A 16789-nucleotide genomic window follows, 5' to 3' on the forward strand; every position below is an offset into this window, starting at 1 on the left:
CCCAGGAATCCACAGGTTTTTCACCCTTTGAGTTGCTGTCTGGGCATAGGGTGAGGGGATCTCTAGATTTAATTTGAGATGAGTGGGAAGGTGAGTGCGAGTCTCACAAGGAGTCTGTTGTGGTATACGTCCTAAACCTCAGGACAAGGCTCAGGGAACTCATGGGCTTGGCCCAGGAGAACCTGGCAGAAGCCCAACAACAGAAAAAGATGTGGTATGACAGGAATGCTCGAGCTAGAGAGTATGCTATGGGGCAGCAGGTAATGGTTCGCATTCCTGTCTGACACAACAAGCTGCATGCAGCGTGGGAGGAGACCCTAGAAGGTGGGAAGAAAGGTAAGTGATGATAACTACATGTTGGTACTGCTAGGCAGAAGGCAGGGGCACAAACTGTACCATGTTAACATGGAGAAACCTTATCATGATAGGGAGGCCCTTGTGCCGAGCATTTGCAGTGGATTGCAGGAGGAGTCTGAGGGAGATCTAGGGACTGATCTCCTCAGCGAGGCTCAGGCTGACATCTCAGTGGAAGGGGTAGCAATGTCCCAGCCGCTATCTCCTAACCAGGTTGAGAAATCCGAGCAGTGTTGCAGGAATCTGGGGACATGTTCACTGGGAAACCAGGGTACACCCACCTGGTGCAGCACCAGGTGGATACAGGACCCCAAAGGCCTATTAGGCAGGCCCCTTATAGAGTGCCTGAGAGAGTCAAGCAGACTCTGAGGTAAGAGGTACAGGAGATGTTGGAGCTATAGGTGATTCAAGAGTCCAACAGTCCCTGGGCCTCCCCGGTGGTGCTGGTGCCAAAGAAGGATGGCAGCACCAGGTTCTGTGTGGACTACAGGAAATGATAGTCACACAGAGTCAGATGCTTACCCCATGCCTAGGACAGATGAGGCCCTAGAACAGCTGGGTAGGGCTAAGTATCTTACAAACATTGATCTTACCAAGGGTTACTGGCAGGTGCCCTTGACTCCCAGTGCTAGAGAGGTCAGCCTTTGTGACTCCTTTTTGACTTGTATAAGTTCACAAAGATGCTCTTTGGGATGAAGAATGCCCCAGCGACTTTCCAGAGACTAGTAGATCATATCCTGGCAGGAGCAGGAGGGTTTGCCCTTGCTTACCTTGATGATATTGCCATCTACATCCATTCCTGGCCAGAGCACCTTCAGCATGTCAGGGAGGTGCTGGGCAAACTGCAGAGGGCAGGGTTGACCATTAAGCCGAGCAAATGTCAGGTGGGTATAGCAGAGGTCTCTTACCTAGGGCATAGAGTGGGGAGTGGTAAGATAAGGCCAGAACCTGCCAAAGTGGAAGCCATTCAGATATGACCTGCACCTGTTACTAAAAAGCAGGTGAGGGCATTTTTAGGGACAGCAGGGTACTACAGAAAGTTTGTCCCCAGTTATAGTACATAGCTGCTCCCCTCACAGACCTGACAAGGAAGAACAGGCCAGATAAGGTAGTGTGGACCTCAGCATGTGTGCCGGCATTCCAGAAGCTTAAAGAAGCTTTGGGAGGACCCCTTGTGTTAGCCAGTCCAGATTACAGCAAAGAATTTGTTGTTCAGGTGGATGCTTCAAACCATGGGGTGGGGGCTGTACTTAGCCAGATTTCTTCAGAGAGAGAAGAGCACCCAGTGGTTTATCTCAGTCATAGGCTTTAACCCAGGGAGGATGCTATGCAGCTGTCGAAAAAGAATGTCTAGCCATAGTGTGGGCACTGCAGAAACTTCAGCCTTATCTGAATGGAAGGAAATTCACTGTTATGACAGATCACAATCCCATAATATAGTTAAACAGAGCCAGACAGCAAAATGCCAAGTTGCTAAGATGGATCCTAGGGTTGCAAGCATATGATATGTCAGTGCAGCACCACAGTGGAGTTAGCAATGCCAATGCAGATGGGCTCTCAAGACAGGGAATGGGGTAGGTATATCCGGATAAACCTAACTCTCTCAAGCTGCGTTTCTCAAGGGTCACATGAAAAACTAGCTTGAGTTCTCCGGGGGTGGGGGGGGGGGTGAAGGCTGCCAGCCTAGCCAGATAGAATTGTGCTGATAATTCTATCATTTGTAAATATGAATGTTGAACTACAGACTTTTCTCAATTGAAATCAAATATTGTGAAATGCTGAAATACAGGCTTGTTTTCTTAAATGAAGAAGAATATGCTGTGAAATGTTGAACTTAAAACAATGTAGCAACATTGCCCTCTGCTGTAAAGAAAGCTAAGTCAAGCATTTCTTGGCTGTCCTTTGAAGTTGAAATTATTTCATGCCTGTCCCTTTGAAGTTAGAATTTGGAGTTGATGAGTCTGGAGTGAAGCATCCTGCCTGTTGTTTTAACTTAAGGAATAATTACTAGAGTTTACATGTGGAATGTCTTTTATTGATGTAGTTTCCTGCAGGTGCAAGATAACAAGAATGTGGTATCTGTCAGCCTGGGAACCCCAGGAAAGTGTGAAATGATGTAATGGGAATCGGGACTAAAAATAGCAATTTAAACAGAGAGAATCAGAAGGCATTAAGCATTTTTGTCTTGACCATACATCTCACAGCACTGTCTTGCTCATATGTAAGTTATCTTAGACTTGTGTTTTCTTTTAGAAATAGCTAAGAACTAAAAATATTAGACTAAGTGTTTTTCTGTGATGTCAGAAGTGTTCTACTGATTTATTTTAAGTATCATAGAAGGGTTCTTATCCAGGAAAAAAAGAGGTCATTGATGTTCATCGTGCATGCAGCTGCAGTCATTACAGATGGGTTATCCTGCCGTCAGGCGGGTTCTCAGTCGGCCGAATTCCAAAGTCTAGGTCCAGCGTCGGTTGTCGTCGCTTCTTCCCTGATGTCAGTGCGGCAGGGGTACAAAAGAGGCAGCCGACGCCATTTTCCACAGTCTTTCTTGCTGCGCGGTGCCCGAAGCAGAAGCAGTTCGCAAGTGCCGGTCGGCCAGCTCCTGAGATTTACGAAAGTATTTCAGCTGAAGTCTTCTTGAAAGCTAAGTACCCGTTGAAACTTTTCTTGCCTCAGACCGATGTCAGACAAAGTTAATAATTGCATTTCTTGTGGGAAGCAAATACCGCATAAGGATTTCCACTCTTTCTGTATACCTTGCTTAGGCCCATACCACAACGTCTCGGCCTGCTGTTTTTGTGCTAGATTCAACAAGCGCACTATTAAGCACCGGGCGGAGTTCACCCTTCATTATTTTGGCAATAAATTTAATTATATCATGTCGTCAGATACTCTGACTCCAGTTTTGAGCAAAAGACGCAAAGATAAGGACCGACATCCGAGGTCCGCACCGACTACTGAGACCATGCTTAGGCCGACTACCGGTTCTCAGCGAGGCACCTACGCAGCCCCTGAGTACCGATGACACTTCATTACCGGTGACTACAGTACCCGAGGTCGCAGGCTCCTCGGACCCCATTCCTCCTGCAGATACCGACGCCACTCTTGGCGGGGAAACTCAGAATTTAGACAGGCCTGCCATTTCTCAAGGTGTCTTCAGGCCTTCCTCCTTCTCTATTAAAGCTTTCACTAAATCTAAAGCAGCCATGAAAACCAAAAAACAGGGTCCTCAGACCTCCTGTCAAGGCCCCATGCCTAAAAAGCAGATGCTTAAAATGGCTGAGGATCTGATTACTCTTATCAGGGGTTCCCAACCCCCCTCAGACAAAAAACCCAGATTAGAGGAAGACTACCCTTCCTCAGATCAAGCTTCTATTACCTCAGAACACTCTGAGGACCAGGATTACGCCTATTCACCTTTTGAAGACTCTGATGCTGAGGAGTCTATTCCCTCGGTCTCCCCCCCAGAGGACTACTCTTTTGGGGAAACCCTGCATACATTGAGGGAACACTTTCACTGGGAAGGCCAAGATTACTCAGATTCCAAGAAAAGGCTAAGGGAATTTCTTTTGCTCCCCCAGCATAGGCCCCTGGCTATCCCTCCTGTTTTAGATATATTGGATGATGTGTACACAGAAGCCAGCCTTAATCCAGATTCTTTACCTCCAGCTCCTGTTAAAGCGGACAGGTATTACCGGGTTCCTGATTCTCACCAGTTCCTATATAAAAGCCATACTGCTGACCCAGAAACTATTTCACAGGGTCCCAAGGGAATTAAGGCCTTTACTGCTAAAAACCCATTACCTTCAGAGAGAGATTCCAGAGCTTTAGAAAGGTGGGGGAAAAAAGTGTACACCTCGGCCACTTTAACTATGAGGGCATTAAACTGTCAATTCCACATGCTAAAGTATCAACAGTTTTTGTTGTCTCAGTTGAAAAGCAAAATGGCACAACCAGAACAACCAGATTTAAAAGAGTTGCAGGATTTGTTGCATGGTGCAGAGCAAGTGGGTAAACATACCTTGCAGTGTGGTTTTGATGCTTTAGAGGCCTCATGTAGAGCTGCTGTTACTGGGTCTGTTATACATAGGCATGCTTGGCTCAAAGAGTAAACCTTACCAGATCATGTCAAGGCTAAATTATTAGATGCACCTCTTCAAAAAGATGTATTGTTTGGTGTTAAAGCTGAGGAGGTACTAAAGAAAATGGAGGAAAAAGCTAAATCAATGCAAACAGTAAAGGATTTCCTGCAGGTACAACCTCCATGTTTCAGCAGAAACTGGCCTTCAAAAAATTGGTCCTTTCCAGCCACGGACAGACCTCAAAGGGGCAGATACAGATGCCCTAGGGGTAGAGGGCAACCTCAAGGATCTTTCAGAGCCAGACAGTGGCACGCACCAACCCCAAGAGGTGGAGAAGATAGATCACAGTCATTTAGAAAACAGACACAATGACTTCCCCCTACACCTGCCAAGCAAAGCTTTAATGGCAGCACCTTTGGGCGGAAAACTGGCATTATTCTCAAAAAACTGGCATATTGTTACAAAAGACAAATGGATCCTAGACATTATAGACAGAGGCTACAGATTCCATTTTCACACCCTTCCGAAAATGAGAGGCATGCCAAACCTGCCACAAAAACAAAGGGCAAAAGCACAAAAACAAATTTCTGCTCTCATGGACATGAAAGTGATTCAAGAGGGACCTGCAAAAGAACAAGGTCAGGGTTTTATTCCAGACTATTCCTGGTACCAAGGAAAGACAAAGATTGGAGACCTATCTTAGACCTATCCATCCTAAACACATATCTACAGGTGCCAAAATTCAAGATGCTCACATTACACAACTTCTTCCCATGCTGGGCAAGGAGTCTTGGCTGGTAACATTGGACCTCAAGGAGGCATACCTGCATGTCCCTATCAGACAAGATTGCAGAAGATACCTCAGATTTCTTGCAGGTTCAACCCATTACCAATTCTCTGCATTGCCCTTTGGCTTATCTACTGCGCCCAGAGTGTTTACGAAATGCCTGGCATCAGTAATCGCCTTCTGCAGACTACAAGGAATACAAATCTACCCATATCTGGACGACTGCCTGATCCAAGCAGACAGCAAGGACATACTATTGCAGCACCTGGCGTTTGTAATAAAACTGTTGAACTACCTGGGATACACAGTCAACAAAAAGAAATCAAAACTAATACCCTCTCAACAAATAATTTTCCTGGGTGCCAGCTTGAATACAACCGCCCAGATGGCCTACCTCACGCTAGACAAACAAGGGCAACTCTCTCAATACTTCAGCAAAATGGCAACTTTCACCAGGCTAACTGCAAGGAAAGTCCTGCAAGCTCTGGGGTTCATGGCATCTTACATCCTACTAATCCCATTTGCAAAGCTGCATATGAGGAAACTTTAATGGTACCTAAAAAACTTATGGACTCAACACAGCCACAGCTTGGAAACAATTATACCACTCATTCCATGCCTTCAAAAGTAATTTTTGTGGTGGGCTCAAGCATGCCAAAGAAACACAGGTCTCCCTTTATGTGTACCTCAAGCAACTCAAATTATCACAACAGACACCTCAGACTACGCCTGGGGAGCACACATGACAGATCAGTGCATTCAGGGAAAATGGTCCCAAAAAGAGAAGCACCTACATATCAACCAAAAGGAAATGCTAGCCGTGCAAAATGCCATTATGACCTTCAAAGACCTACTGCATCCAGGCCAGCTATTGATAAGGACAGACAACACCACAGTGATGTGGTACATAAACAAACAGGGGGGATCTCATTCATATAACCCCTGTGCAGGCAAGCCATGACCCTGTGGAACACAGCACTGGAATTGCAAATTCAGCTACAGGCACAATTCCTGCCAGGGAAGGAAAACACACTGGCAGACAACCTAAGCAGAAATATGACAGATCCACACGAATGGAAGTTGCATCCTCAAGTTTTCACAAAGATAACTCAGGCATGGGGACAGCCAGACATAGATCTCTTTGCTACCCACAGAAATTACCAGTTGAAAAAATTCTGTTCAAGGACCTATCGTCCACAGGCCAGGAAAGTGGACGCATGCTCTTTCAATTGGACAACATTGACAGTCTATGCCTTCCCTCCTCTTCCTCTGCTGCCCAAGGTTCTATTAAAAGCCAGAGCAGAGAGGCCGCAAATGATTCTCATTGCTCCAGACTGGCCAAGACAACACTGGTATCCGCTCTTGAAGATCCTGACACATTCCCCACCATGGATCCTACCTCTAGTCCCTCTTCTGTTGTCCCGGCACAACTACAAAACCCTTCACAGCCAGCTCAAAACCCTAAATCTAGCTGCATGGAGAATTCCTTGATTTCCCAACAGACTCTCCTCTCCAAGAAGGTGCAGGATGTCATCTTGGAGGCCAGAAGACCTTCCACTAGAAAAGCCTACTCTGCCAAATGGAAACGATTTTGTGCCTGGAAGCAAGAAAAGGGCCAGAATCCTTGGGTAATAAATATACCTCAAATTTTACAGTACCTAGCTGAGATGTTAAACAGTGGACTTTCCTTCTCCTCCATCAAGATACATGCTTCAGCCATTTCTGCACAATACAACACAGATCCTCCTTTATTCTCACATCCTCTCTTAAGGCAGTTCCTCAGAGGGGCAAAAAATATAAAACCCCCAAGGAAACAACCAATCCCTGCTTGGGACCTCAACTTCGTATTGGAAAAGCTGACCCTCCCTCCCTTTGAGCCAGCTTCTTCAATAGAACTACAATACTTGTCATGGAAAACAGCCTTTCTTCTGGCTATCACCTCAGCACGCAGGGTTTTGGAGCTACAGGCCCTCATGGCTGTGCAGCCATTCATCATTTTCCATCAGGACAGAGCTTCCTTACGAACCAACCCTACCTTTATGCCAAAGGTAGTATCCATTGTAGCTTTGAATCAGACTATCCACCTACCTACCTTTTATCCAAATCCACAAAACAAAGGGGAAAGACTACTACATTCCTTAGACATTCACAGACAACTTCGTTATTATTTGGACAGGACAAAGCCATTCAGGAAATCCGAGCAACTCTTTGTGTCCCATGCTACAGGTGCTCAAGGAAAGGCTATTTCCAAACAGACAATTTCAAAATGGATAGCCCACTGCATACGCTTTTGTTACTCATTTCATGGAAAAACTGTGCCTGCATGCATCAGATCCCACTCCACCAGGGCCACAGCTACCTCTGCAGCTTTCCTCAGGGGGGTTCCTACCAAGGACATTTTGGAAGCAGCCACTTGGAGTTCAGTGCACACTTTCTCCAAGCACTATCACCTTCCACTATACTCTAAATCTAGAGCGGGTTTTGCCACAGCAGTCTTGCAGGGCATCCTCGCTCCTCCTAGTTCCACTTAGTGCCTACCACCCTTACTTAGCTTTGGGATTCTTCCCATGTGTAATGACTGCAGCTGTATGCATGATGAACATAGTACAGTTTTGTACCTACCATAAATGTAGATGTTCGAGTGCTCATACAGCTGCAGTCCAGGTTACCCCCCCTCCGTCCCCTCTTAGGACAGGCCTTATGACAAAAACCTCATCATACAACCTATTTGGGGTGTTCTCTTATGGTGTATTTGCTTGCAACTACTGTTTTTTGATTATTCTATTTTACATGTTTGCATAACTTTATGTTTTGCCTTCCTTCTGGGGGCACCTGACATCTGGGGCAAGAAAAACTGAAGAAAATGGCGTCGGCTGCCTCTTTTGTACCCCTGCCGCACTGACGTCAGGGAAGAAGCGACGATAACCGATGCTGGACCTAGACTTTGGAATTCGTCCGACCGAGGACCCACCTGACGGCAGGATAACCCATCTGTAATGACTGCAGCTGTATGAGCACTCGAACATCTACATTTATGGTAGGTACAAAACTGTACTTTCCCCTCTACTCGTCACTCGTTAGACCCATAATAGAGTACAACGCCCCTTTTGGAATGTACCACACAAGACATCTGCAGCAGCTGGAAAGGCCACAGAACTACCTCACAAAGAGGATTACTGGCCTCAAACAAATGCCCTACACTGACCACCTCAAAAAACTCCAGCTTTACTCCGTAGCATATCGCCTACTCCAAGGTGATCTCTGCCTAACATATAAAGCTATGTCAAACCCAGAGCTGGTGGACATGCTACACCAAAAGAAATCCCAATCCCTCCAAGCTACATGCTCTAGGGACCTAAACCTTGTCACCACAATAAACAGGACACGCTGGAGGGATAGATTCCTGTCCCGGAGACTTCCTATACTCTGGAACAAGCTACCCATCTATGTCAAGCAACGTTCTTCATTAGCACTCTTCAAGAAAAATCTTAATGAGTGGATGGGAAATAGGAAATACACCCCAGGGATCACTTCTGTGTCTCTGCTGGACAGTGGCACAGAAAAATAACTTTCTTGGGTGGCGTAAGCTATGGTAACTTGCTGGTTAGGCTTACGTAGGCCCTTGGGCCGATAGCCTAGTACCTACCTATGAAACTATTTGTGTGATCTCTGAACTCTTGACTAGCACTGTGTAGTAGAAAGTATTGTCTTGTGTTTTTAAGTATTTATTATTAAATATTTTTAAACCCTTTTAACTGTGGCTGTTTTGGGTAGAGATAATTTAAGCTCTAGAGTACATTGCATATTTATACAGTTTACTGTCCAACTCACTCTAAATAAGCCTTGACTGTTTAGTCACAACTACCAATTGGATAATATTGCACAGTAATAATTGGACACCCTTTTATGGCCCTTTGAGTAGCTGATCAGTATTAGTGGGTGGTGGCAAGTGGAACTACCCTATAGTCTGGGAGAAAGAGGCACAGCTGGAGAAACTGTGCCAGCCTTCCCCAGGAGTGTCTGTGTGGTTGTATAAACTCTTCTCAAAGTGTGTGTGTGTGTGTGTGTGTGTGTGTGTCAGCTACTTGGGCAGAGAGGGTGCTAGAGGTTTTAGCTTGCCTACTAAGCTGAGATCTGGACCCTATACCTGTGCCAGTGGGGAGTCTCATTGGGGACCTGGAGAGCAAGGGAGCAACCAGCCCCGGACTGACTGTGATCTCTGTGTGCTCTTACGGGAAATTGCACTTTAATGTGTGTATTTGTTATCCTTTCCTTATATATGAGACACCCTCTCTGGTGTTAGTGGTGAGGATTGAGGCTCCTTGATTGCTGGACCAGGGCACAGGCGTCATAATGGGAGGGCATGATATGTAGATGTTGTGGCAGGTAGACGTATTCTACTCAGAACTGGGCATTAGTGGACTAGTAGACCCAGGCTGTAGATCAACTTACATAGTTTATGATGAGTTATGGTCTGATACTGTACTGTACTGTAACTAGACATTGCTTCATAAAACTAAGCAGTATCCAAGTAATACTTGCAGAACTGTAATAATCTGGAAAAACACTTTCCTAACATGCTAGTTCAAGCCTTATATTAGACTTTTGTTCTTTACAATGATTGATGCTTTACTTTGTACTCTTTAATTTAGAGCTTAACCGTAATGAAAATCAAAATAAATTGCCCAAGGAGCCAGTGATGCAAATACCTTCTAATAATAAGGAAAATAATGATCTAGTCCAGCAAATGGAAAAAGCCTTGGAGCCTGTTAAAGATGCTGCTCAAAAACAAGAAGTAGATCCTCATCCTAAGCAAAGTAAGGCTATCTGTTTTTTTTCTATTCTTTAGTTTGTGCTGTGTATCTGATTTAAGAAGCACCAAAGACTGTGAACTTGACAAGGTTGTTATGCATGTGCAGTAAATTGTGCCAGAGTGAACAGTTAAACATAACTTTAAGATGAAGAGGTCCATTCTTATTAACTTTCAGGACTAAGGCCCACAGGACGCGAGGCAGCTCAACTCCAGAAACATTTCTAGGCTGATAGCCCCTCCCCTGTGCCCACAGTACCTTGCTAAACCACTTCCTCTCCAGATCTTTTTACCATGTTGGTGCTCGCATCAGGCAGAGAAAACCCCTGGCTACTGCTGCGGATATTCTTTTGGATTTTTAGAGAAAAAAAGTGAATTAATGTCTTTCTTTCCTCGTATCTTGGTCATGAGTACAAAAATTGTCATTGTACCAATATTTGTAGTTTGTTCTATTTTTCCTTCTGTTGTTCAGCTAACTGCTTACTTGCTACCCATCTATTATATGCCCGAGCAGTTCAAGCATTTTTTTCTGCAGTTTTCTAGTCGGCATTTTCCAGTATTGCTGTATCTTTGCTTGTAGAGAAAATAGTTGTATAAGCTGTAGTTTGTGTTGGCTTTCCGGCAATTAAGTAATTCTAGATGCAAAGGTGCTTTTATATATTTATGATTTTGTGTGTGTGTGTGTGTGTGTGTGTGTGTGTGTGTGTGTGTGTGTGTGTGTGTGTGTGTGTGTGTGTGTTCCTAAGTCTGCTTTAGAATTGTACCAGTTTTATTTTTTCACCTGTAGATGTGTTTGCTCTGGTGTACTTACCATGCCACATGTGGATTAGTTTTCATATATGATAGTTTAGTGGTCAGTATGGACAGAAAAAATGTTAAAAAGTGCAAATTTGGCCACAAGATTCCTCCCCAGAATAGGCACATATTTCAGATCTTTTGCTTAAGAGAAAGACACTCTTATGCCGATTATGGTAATTGTGACTGCTTTACAGCAAGCACTTTGAGAGAGAAAAGAAACAAATTCTTACTATAAAAGATTAAGGAGAATCCCCCATCAGCTCCTGAGGGAGCTTCAGCCTTGAACTCCTTTTTGAAGTCAGCTCCTTGAGAGCCAGTGGTTGAGTTTGTGCCTGGTAAAGCTCAAGAAGGATCCAGACCATTAACCTCAAGGTTAGATATAAGACTGGGTGAACAATTACCAACAAGGATAAAAGGGAAAAAAGAAAGAGCTCAGGAGAAAGCATAGGGTAGATGAACCTGACAGTGAGGAAGTATGTTGTTTCCTCTGCCAGCATCAGTTCTAAACATCTTAGATCAGAAGAGTTTTTCTCCGCATCTAGCCCACCTACCAGTGTCTGCATTGTCTGAACTATCTCCCACTGAGAAACGCAGAACAGAAGGTGTTTCTTTAGATGCTGGGGTTCACCATATTTCTGTTTCCTGCATATTTCCTTCCAATAGATTAGTCAGATCTCATCTCAGTATTTCATTGGAGATTAGTTAATGGAAGATGATGTGGACCTTCTTGCAGAGCCCAGCAAATGGTGATTCAGGGCCCTCCAGCCACTGTTATGAAGGCAGGCAGAGACCTAGATCCCCTTCCTCAGTTCTCCATCATTCCCAATACTGGATCCAGTCCCTATGAGGCCAGTTGTTGGTTTACAGGCTGTGATATCAACATTGATGACAAGAAGTTCCACCCTGCAAAAAAATAATTATTTTATTCTTCACTGAAGATGGATTTTTTTTTTTGTATTTGCCAAAACTACCTTCAGCAAATCTGCATATATCCCACCAGAATCAACCTTATGCCCTCTGGTCAGTGCCTTTTACAGCAGTCTCAGGGTTGAATGATGGCTTTGTCACAGTTGTCAGGGTCAAGTTTTTGGAGTCAGACTAGGACCATTGCTCTCTTTTCGATATTGTTCTTGGCAAGCCTTGGCCTCATTCATTCAGGGCCTATCTTTCAGCCATGGGGCAGATGTCAACTCCGTACTCAGTTATGGTGATGTTCACTTTGATTCATTTGCAACTATCCATGCACGAACTGACTCTGGCCTCAGTGACAGACTCACATTTTTCTGGAGCTGTGCCTATCCTTCATCTTCCATATATAAAAGGCAGTGGGATTGGAGAACCTTTGCAGGATGCCTCGGGCAAATCTGGAAGAGTGCATTTTTCTTGTTCTTGCACATATCCATCCCTTCCAAGGTTTGGCAGAAAGTATGAGTATTAGAGGAGGCACCTAGACTCCTGGGAGTCACCAGCACTAGACATGAGTGAGGATGAAGGCAGCAATTCCCTTTTGTCTCTCTTTTTGAACCCTAGCTTTGAAAGATCTTAGAAGTGAATTGGCAAAAGTAGGATGATGAGCAGATTCTGTGACATTATCTTGGTGCACTGTGCAGGAGGCCTCTAGTATTCCCAACTACACTCTTGAGTGGTTCTTCCAGTTAGTAAAGGGGTGCATTTGGTCGTACACATGTCATTGGAGACCCTTGATGTTGTGTTACTGGTCAGGAAGACTGGGTAGGATCTTCGTGCTTCCCAATGATTGGACTTGCTGGATAAAGACTGCTGAACCAGACGCCGCCATCATTGTTGCAGCAGCCCTTAAGAAGGCACTGACAGCACAGAGTCTGGCCATCTTATTAAAGAATTGTGTGCTGTTACAGTAGAGTCAGTTATCTGAACTAATTGAGACCTAGGGTAGTTTGGATAATTAGACTGTTCGGATAATCAAACATATAATTGAACTGGATAAAAAACTTCTAAAAATGTTATTTTTCTGCAAGTATGGAATGCACTTTTCAACCATTCAGTGATTCCAGTGGACAATAAAGAATATTTTTCACACACGAGCAGGCTACAAGCACAAAAAACATGCACAAGCAAATACGTATAACATTTACATATTCAGACTACATGATTTTTCCTACCCGAAACTATGGAAGGCAGCATTCTGAGAATTGACGTTTCGGATAATTGAGGTTTGGATAATTGACTCTCTACTGTATTCAGCAGAGTTGTGTTTTGATAGCAGTTAATGTCACAAGTCTTTACACCTCTGTCAAGCTTGCACTGAGATTCCTGGCAATTTCCCATTTTTTTTAAGGATTCGGGTCTTGATTTAGTCATTCTGACCAAGTTTTTGTCTCTCAATACAGATTATTTTTATGGCTGTTACTTTTTACTGTTAGGAGCACAGCAGTGTATTCAAAGTTCGGCTCTTTCTATGCCAACTTTTTATGGGTTTCTTTTAGAACTTAATTTGAGGATGAGTTAACTAGTTTAGGATTTGCTGTTCTTTGTGAATGTGAGTATGGAGCATTATTTAATGGTTTAAATGCCATTAGTATTGATATCTCCTTTTCTTGTAATATACAGTCTGAATGACCAGAATGTTTGCGTGTTTTAGTTTATCTTGGGTGCGGGCATATTTAGACTACTGTTTTTCTTTCTCAGACTGATAAACAGTATAGTAATTTGTCCTTTTCAGAAATGTTTTTTCTGTGTGGTATAAAATGTGCCTGACAGAATAAATTTTTATCCTTTGGACCTAAACCCCTTTTTTAATAGTTTCTTTTTCAGTGTTTTTGGGTCACATCTCTAGTTCTGTAATCATCGTCATAATCTCCCTTTTCCCATATTTCTACATTGCTTCGGGGTTTCGAGAGTACTGTTACCACCTCTCTCAAGTCATTGCCACTTTCCTATCTTCTTCGATAGTCATACCTGTCTGTCACAGGTCTTCTGTCACACAGTCCATCCACTTCTTTGCTGGACATCCTCATTTCCTCCTGCCTTCTTCCTGTCTCTTCAAGTCCTCTTCACAAAATCATCACCTGCTTTCCTGCACATGTGTCTGAACCACCATAATTCATTCTGTTTTTATGTTCCTTGCAACTGGAGCTACTTTGACTTCTACTCTGATTAGGTTGTTTATTCATCTATACCACGGTGTGTTTCTTTCCATCTGTCTTAAGCACTTAATCTCCATTACTTCTCATTTTCTCAACTGCTCTGCTTTCTTTGCCCATGTTTATGCTTGTTTACTTAACCTTTCTGCACAGAAGCTTGTTTTAAAGACCATTGGTATCCTTTGTTAAAAGTGTGTGTGTGTGTGTGTGTGTGTGTGTGTGTGTGTGTGTGTGTTTGCACTTGCACTTTTTTTACTGATTTTGTTTTGTGTGGCAACGTCTTTCTCAAGACTTTGCAAAGTTTCCGTAACTGTGCCTGTGAGAAGATGATTCCTGTCCAAGACAGGTACATGTGATCATGTGATGTGTTTGGGTATGGGTCAAGTATCCCTCAAAGTATTCAGTTTGCTTTGAGATTTATTCCTCTGTGCTTAGACACAGGATCAGCTACAGTTACATTTACATGAAAAAAAAAAAAAAAAAACAATAAAAGCAAGAAACCAAATGAGCATAAAAGTAACTAAATTCAAAAATAAGACAATTGGCACTTCCAAGACACTTAGTTACTTTTATTAAAATGTTTTAGGTATTTGAAGTATTTTTGTTCAAAATGTCTTGGAACTGCCAATCATTTTATTTTTGCATTAATGTTGAAAAAAAGAATCCTTTGACAGCACAACCATCTGGTAAGAGGAGTCTGGTGAGTATAATCCATACTTTTTAACCTTGAGATTTGCTATTTGTTTTGCCTCAAAATCTTTTAAGAATGATGCAGCTGAAGTTCCCAAGAAGCATATGCTTCCCCAGATTTCCAGGATTCTCCTCTTGAGCACCTAAGGCAACACCTATAGTTATGGAGCCTCCAGTGAAACAAGTACCAGCTAAAATTATTGAAAAAGTTCTCTCCTTTGCCTTTTCAGGCCAGACTTCAAGACTTAACTGATTTGGCACCAAACAGAGAAATGACCATAATCTTAGTTCTTTGGGTCCTCTTCCCCTTCCACTTTCTCTGTATGGGATAGGACATCTGTAGCTGTTCACTCCCCAAAGTCCAGCACACTGAAGGTTTCCTCTTCAGTCCTTGCATTTACTGCATGGGTCCTGAAAATGCCATTTTCAAAGTGTATGGTGTCAGAGCTGGTACTGTACACTGTATTGGTGGTCAGGCCTTTGACTTTGATCAGCATCATTGTTTTCAATCGGGGTATTGTTGACCTCAGTCTTGCAGTAGTTTTCTGTGCTGTTTGCTTTGGCCTCAGGACAGATACTCAGACTCAAGACATCAGTGCTGACTAGTGCCAGCCTTAGGTAAACTGAGACCCTAGGCAAAAAGGCTTCATGGCAGCCCCTTTCAACACACACACACACACACACACACACACACACACACACATGATTGCCCAACTCATACCAGCCCATTGGCACAGTGTAGATAACGTTTTTCTTCCTTTTTCTCAGTCTTACTCTTAATTTTTTCCTGCAGTTATTCATTCATTCATTGCGCTCTGTATAAGCAACTCTGCACTCTGATAACTGTGGAGGAAACAACTACATTAAGCTAGGGGTCTATGGGGCCACAAGGCCCCCAGAAGCTATGGGATTTCTAGATGCTTTGAGATGCATTTTAGAGTTTTGTAAACAACTTTTTCATCCAACTATTGCCTAAACAAAAACCATGCTCAAAGAAAGAAATGTAGTCTTACTCCTCAACTTTATTTTTCCCTGCATCCTTTCAGTACCTCTTAACTTAATCAAGCCCACAGTATAATAACTGCAGTGGAAATAAATATATTAATCTGGGGATCATTCCTCAGAAGACACAAGGTTTCTGGATGTTTTGAGTTGCATTTTACATTTTTTTAACAACCTTTTTGTCCAGTGATTGCCTGAATAAAAAAAAATTCTTACTCTTCAACTTGGCTTTTTCTCACATCCTTTCAATACCCCCCTAATTGACCAGTACTACCCTGTAGTATTTATTTATTTTCTTTTACTTTTGTTTACTGGGAAAGTCCAACTGGACACAGGTCCATTTTCAGCGGAGGCCCAGGGAGAAAAGCTCCACAATATAATACAGTACATGATGACATGAGAGAAGATTAAAAATAGAGCAAGCATACTTATAACAAGCATAAACAATATGTTAGAGATAAACAATTCTTGTAGTAGGCAATCATTGAGGTACATAAACTTAAAACAGCATTTGTATTATTTTTACAGTTAGAAGTTTTGTCAAGTAAATATCAGCGGGTTCACAAGCTTTCAGGGGAACTGTTTATACTTAGCTGTACACAGAAACATTCTCTTGGTTTGTGTTAGCCTGGTGAGTGGCAGGAACATAGCCAGTCACATATATAGTGGGTTTTCAGGAGTTTTTTGAAATTAATAAAGGAGGTGGTAGAAGTTATTTGGCTTGGTAGTGTGTTCCAGGTTTTAGCAATGGTGCTGGCAAAGAAGGATTTACCGGCATCATTTCTATGTTGGATGACAGTTATGAGGTTCTGGTTACTAGATCTTAAGGCTCTAGAGGGAATATGGGACTGAATTAGAAGCTGAAGTACTGGGGTTTTCTCAGGAAAGTAGTACAGTTTGTGTGCTATAGAGTTGATTGAGTAGAAGTATATGAGGCAACTCAAGTCAGTTGAGTGCTTTAGGGATAGACAGTGGTGAGACCTTATATGAGGCTTCAGTAGCAAACTTAGCAATCTTGTTGTAGCAAAATTCCATTTTATTTAGATTGGTTTGGCGGAGATTAGTCAAGATGGGAGAGGTATAGAGGAGGGTAGATAGAAGATGAGTCCTTGCGATGGTTGCTTTGGTGTGTTTAGTCATAAAC

At 43.1% G+C, this 16789-nt stretch overlaps 1 protein-coding gene across 2 annotated transcripts in view; it reads left to right on the forward strand.

The window, feature by feature from the left end:
• The window catches only part of GOLM2 (golgi membrane protein 2), a gene marked incomplete at its 5' end in the record, with an annotated part of 949689 nt that overhangs the window by 653601 nt on the left and 279299 nt on the right, over positions 1 to 16789 (forward strand). For both annotated transcript variants that reach the window (XM_044078256.1, XM_044078257.1), the window contains 1 exon segment: positions 9876 to 10040. In XM_044078256.1, the coding sequence (XP_043934191.1) occupies positions 9876 to 10040 (165 nt within the window).

This window comes from Protopterus annectens, chromosome 7.part0, assembly GCF_019279795.1.
Source record: "Protopterus annectens isolate FY-2018-M chromosome 7.part0, PAN1.0, whole genome shotgun sequence".
Lineage (NCBI taxonomy): Eukaryota > Metazoa > Chordata > Ceratodontiformes > Protopteridae > Protopterus > Protopterus annectens.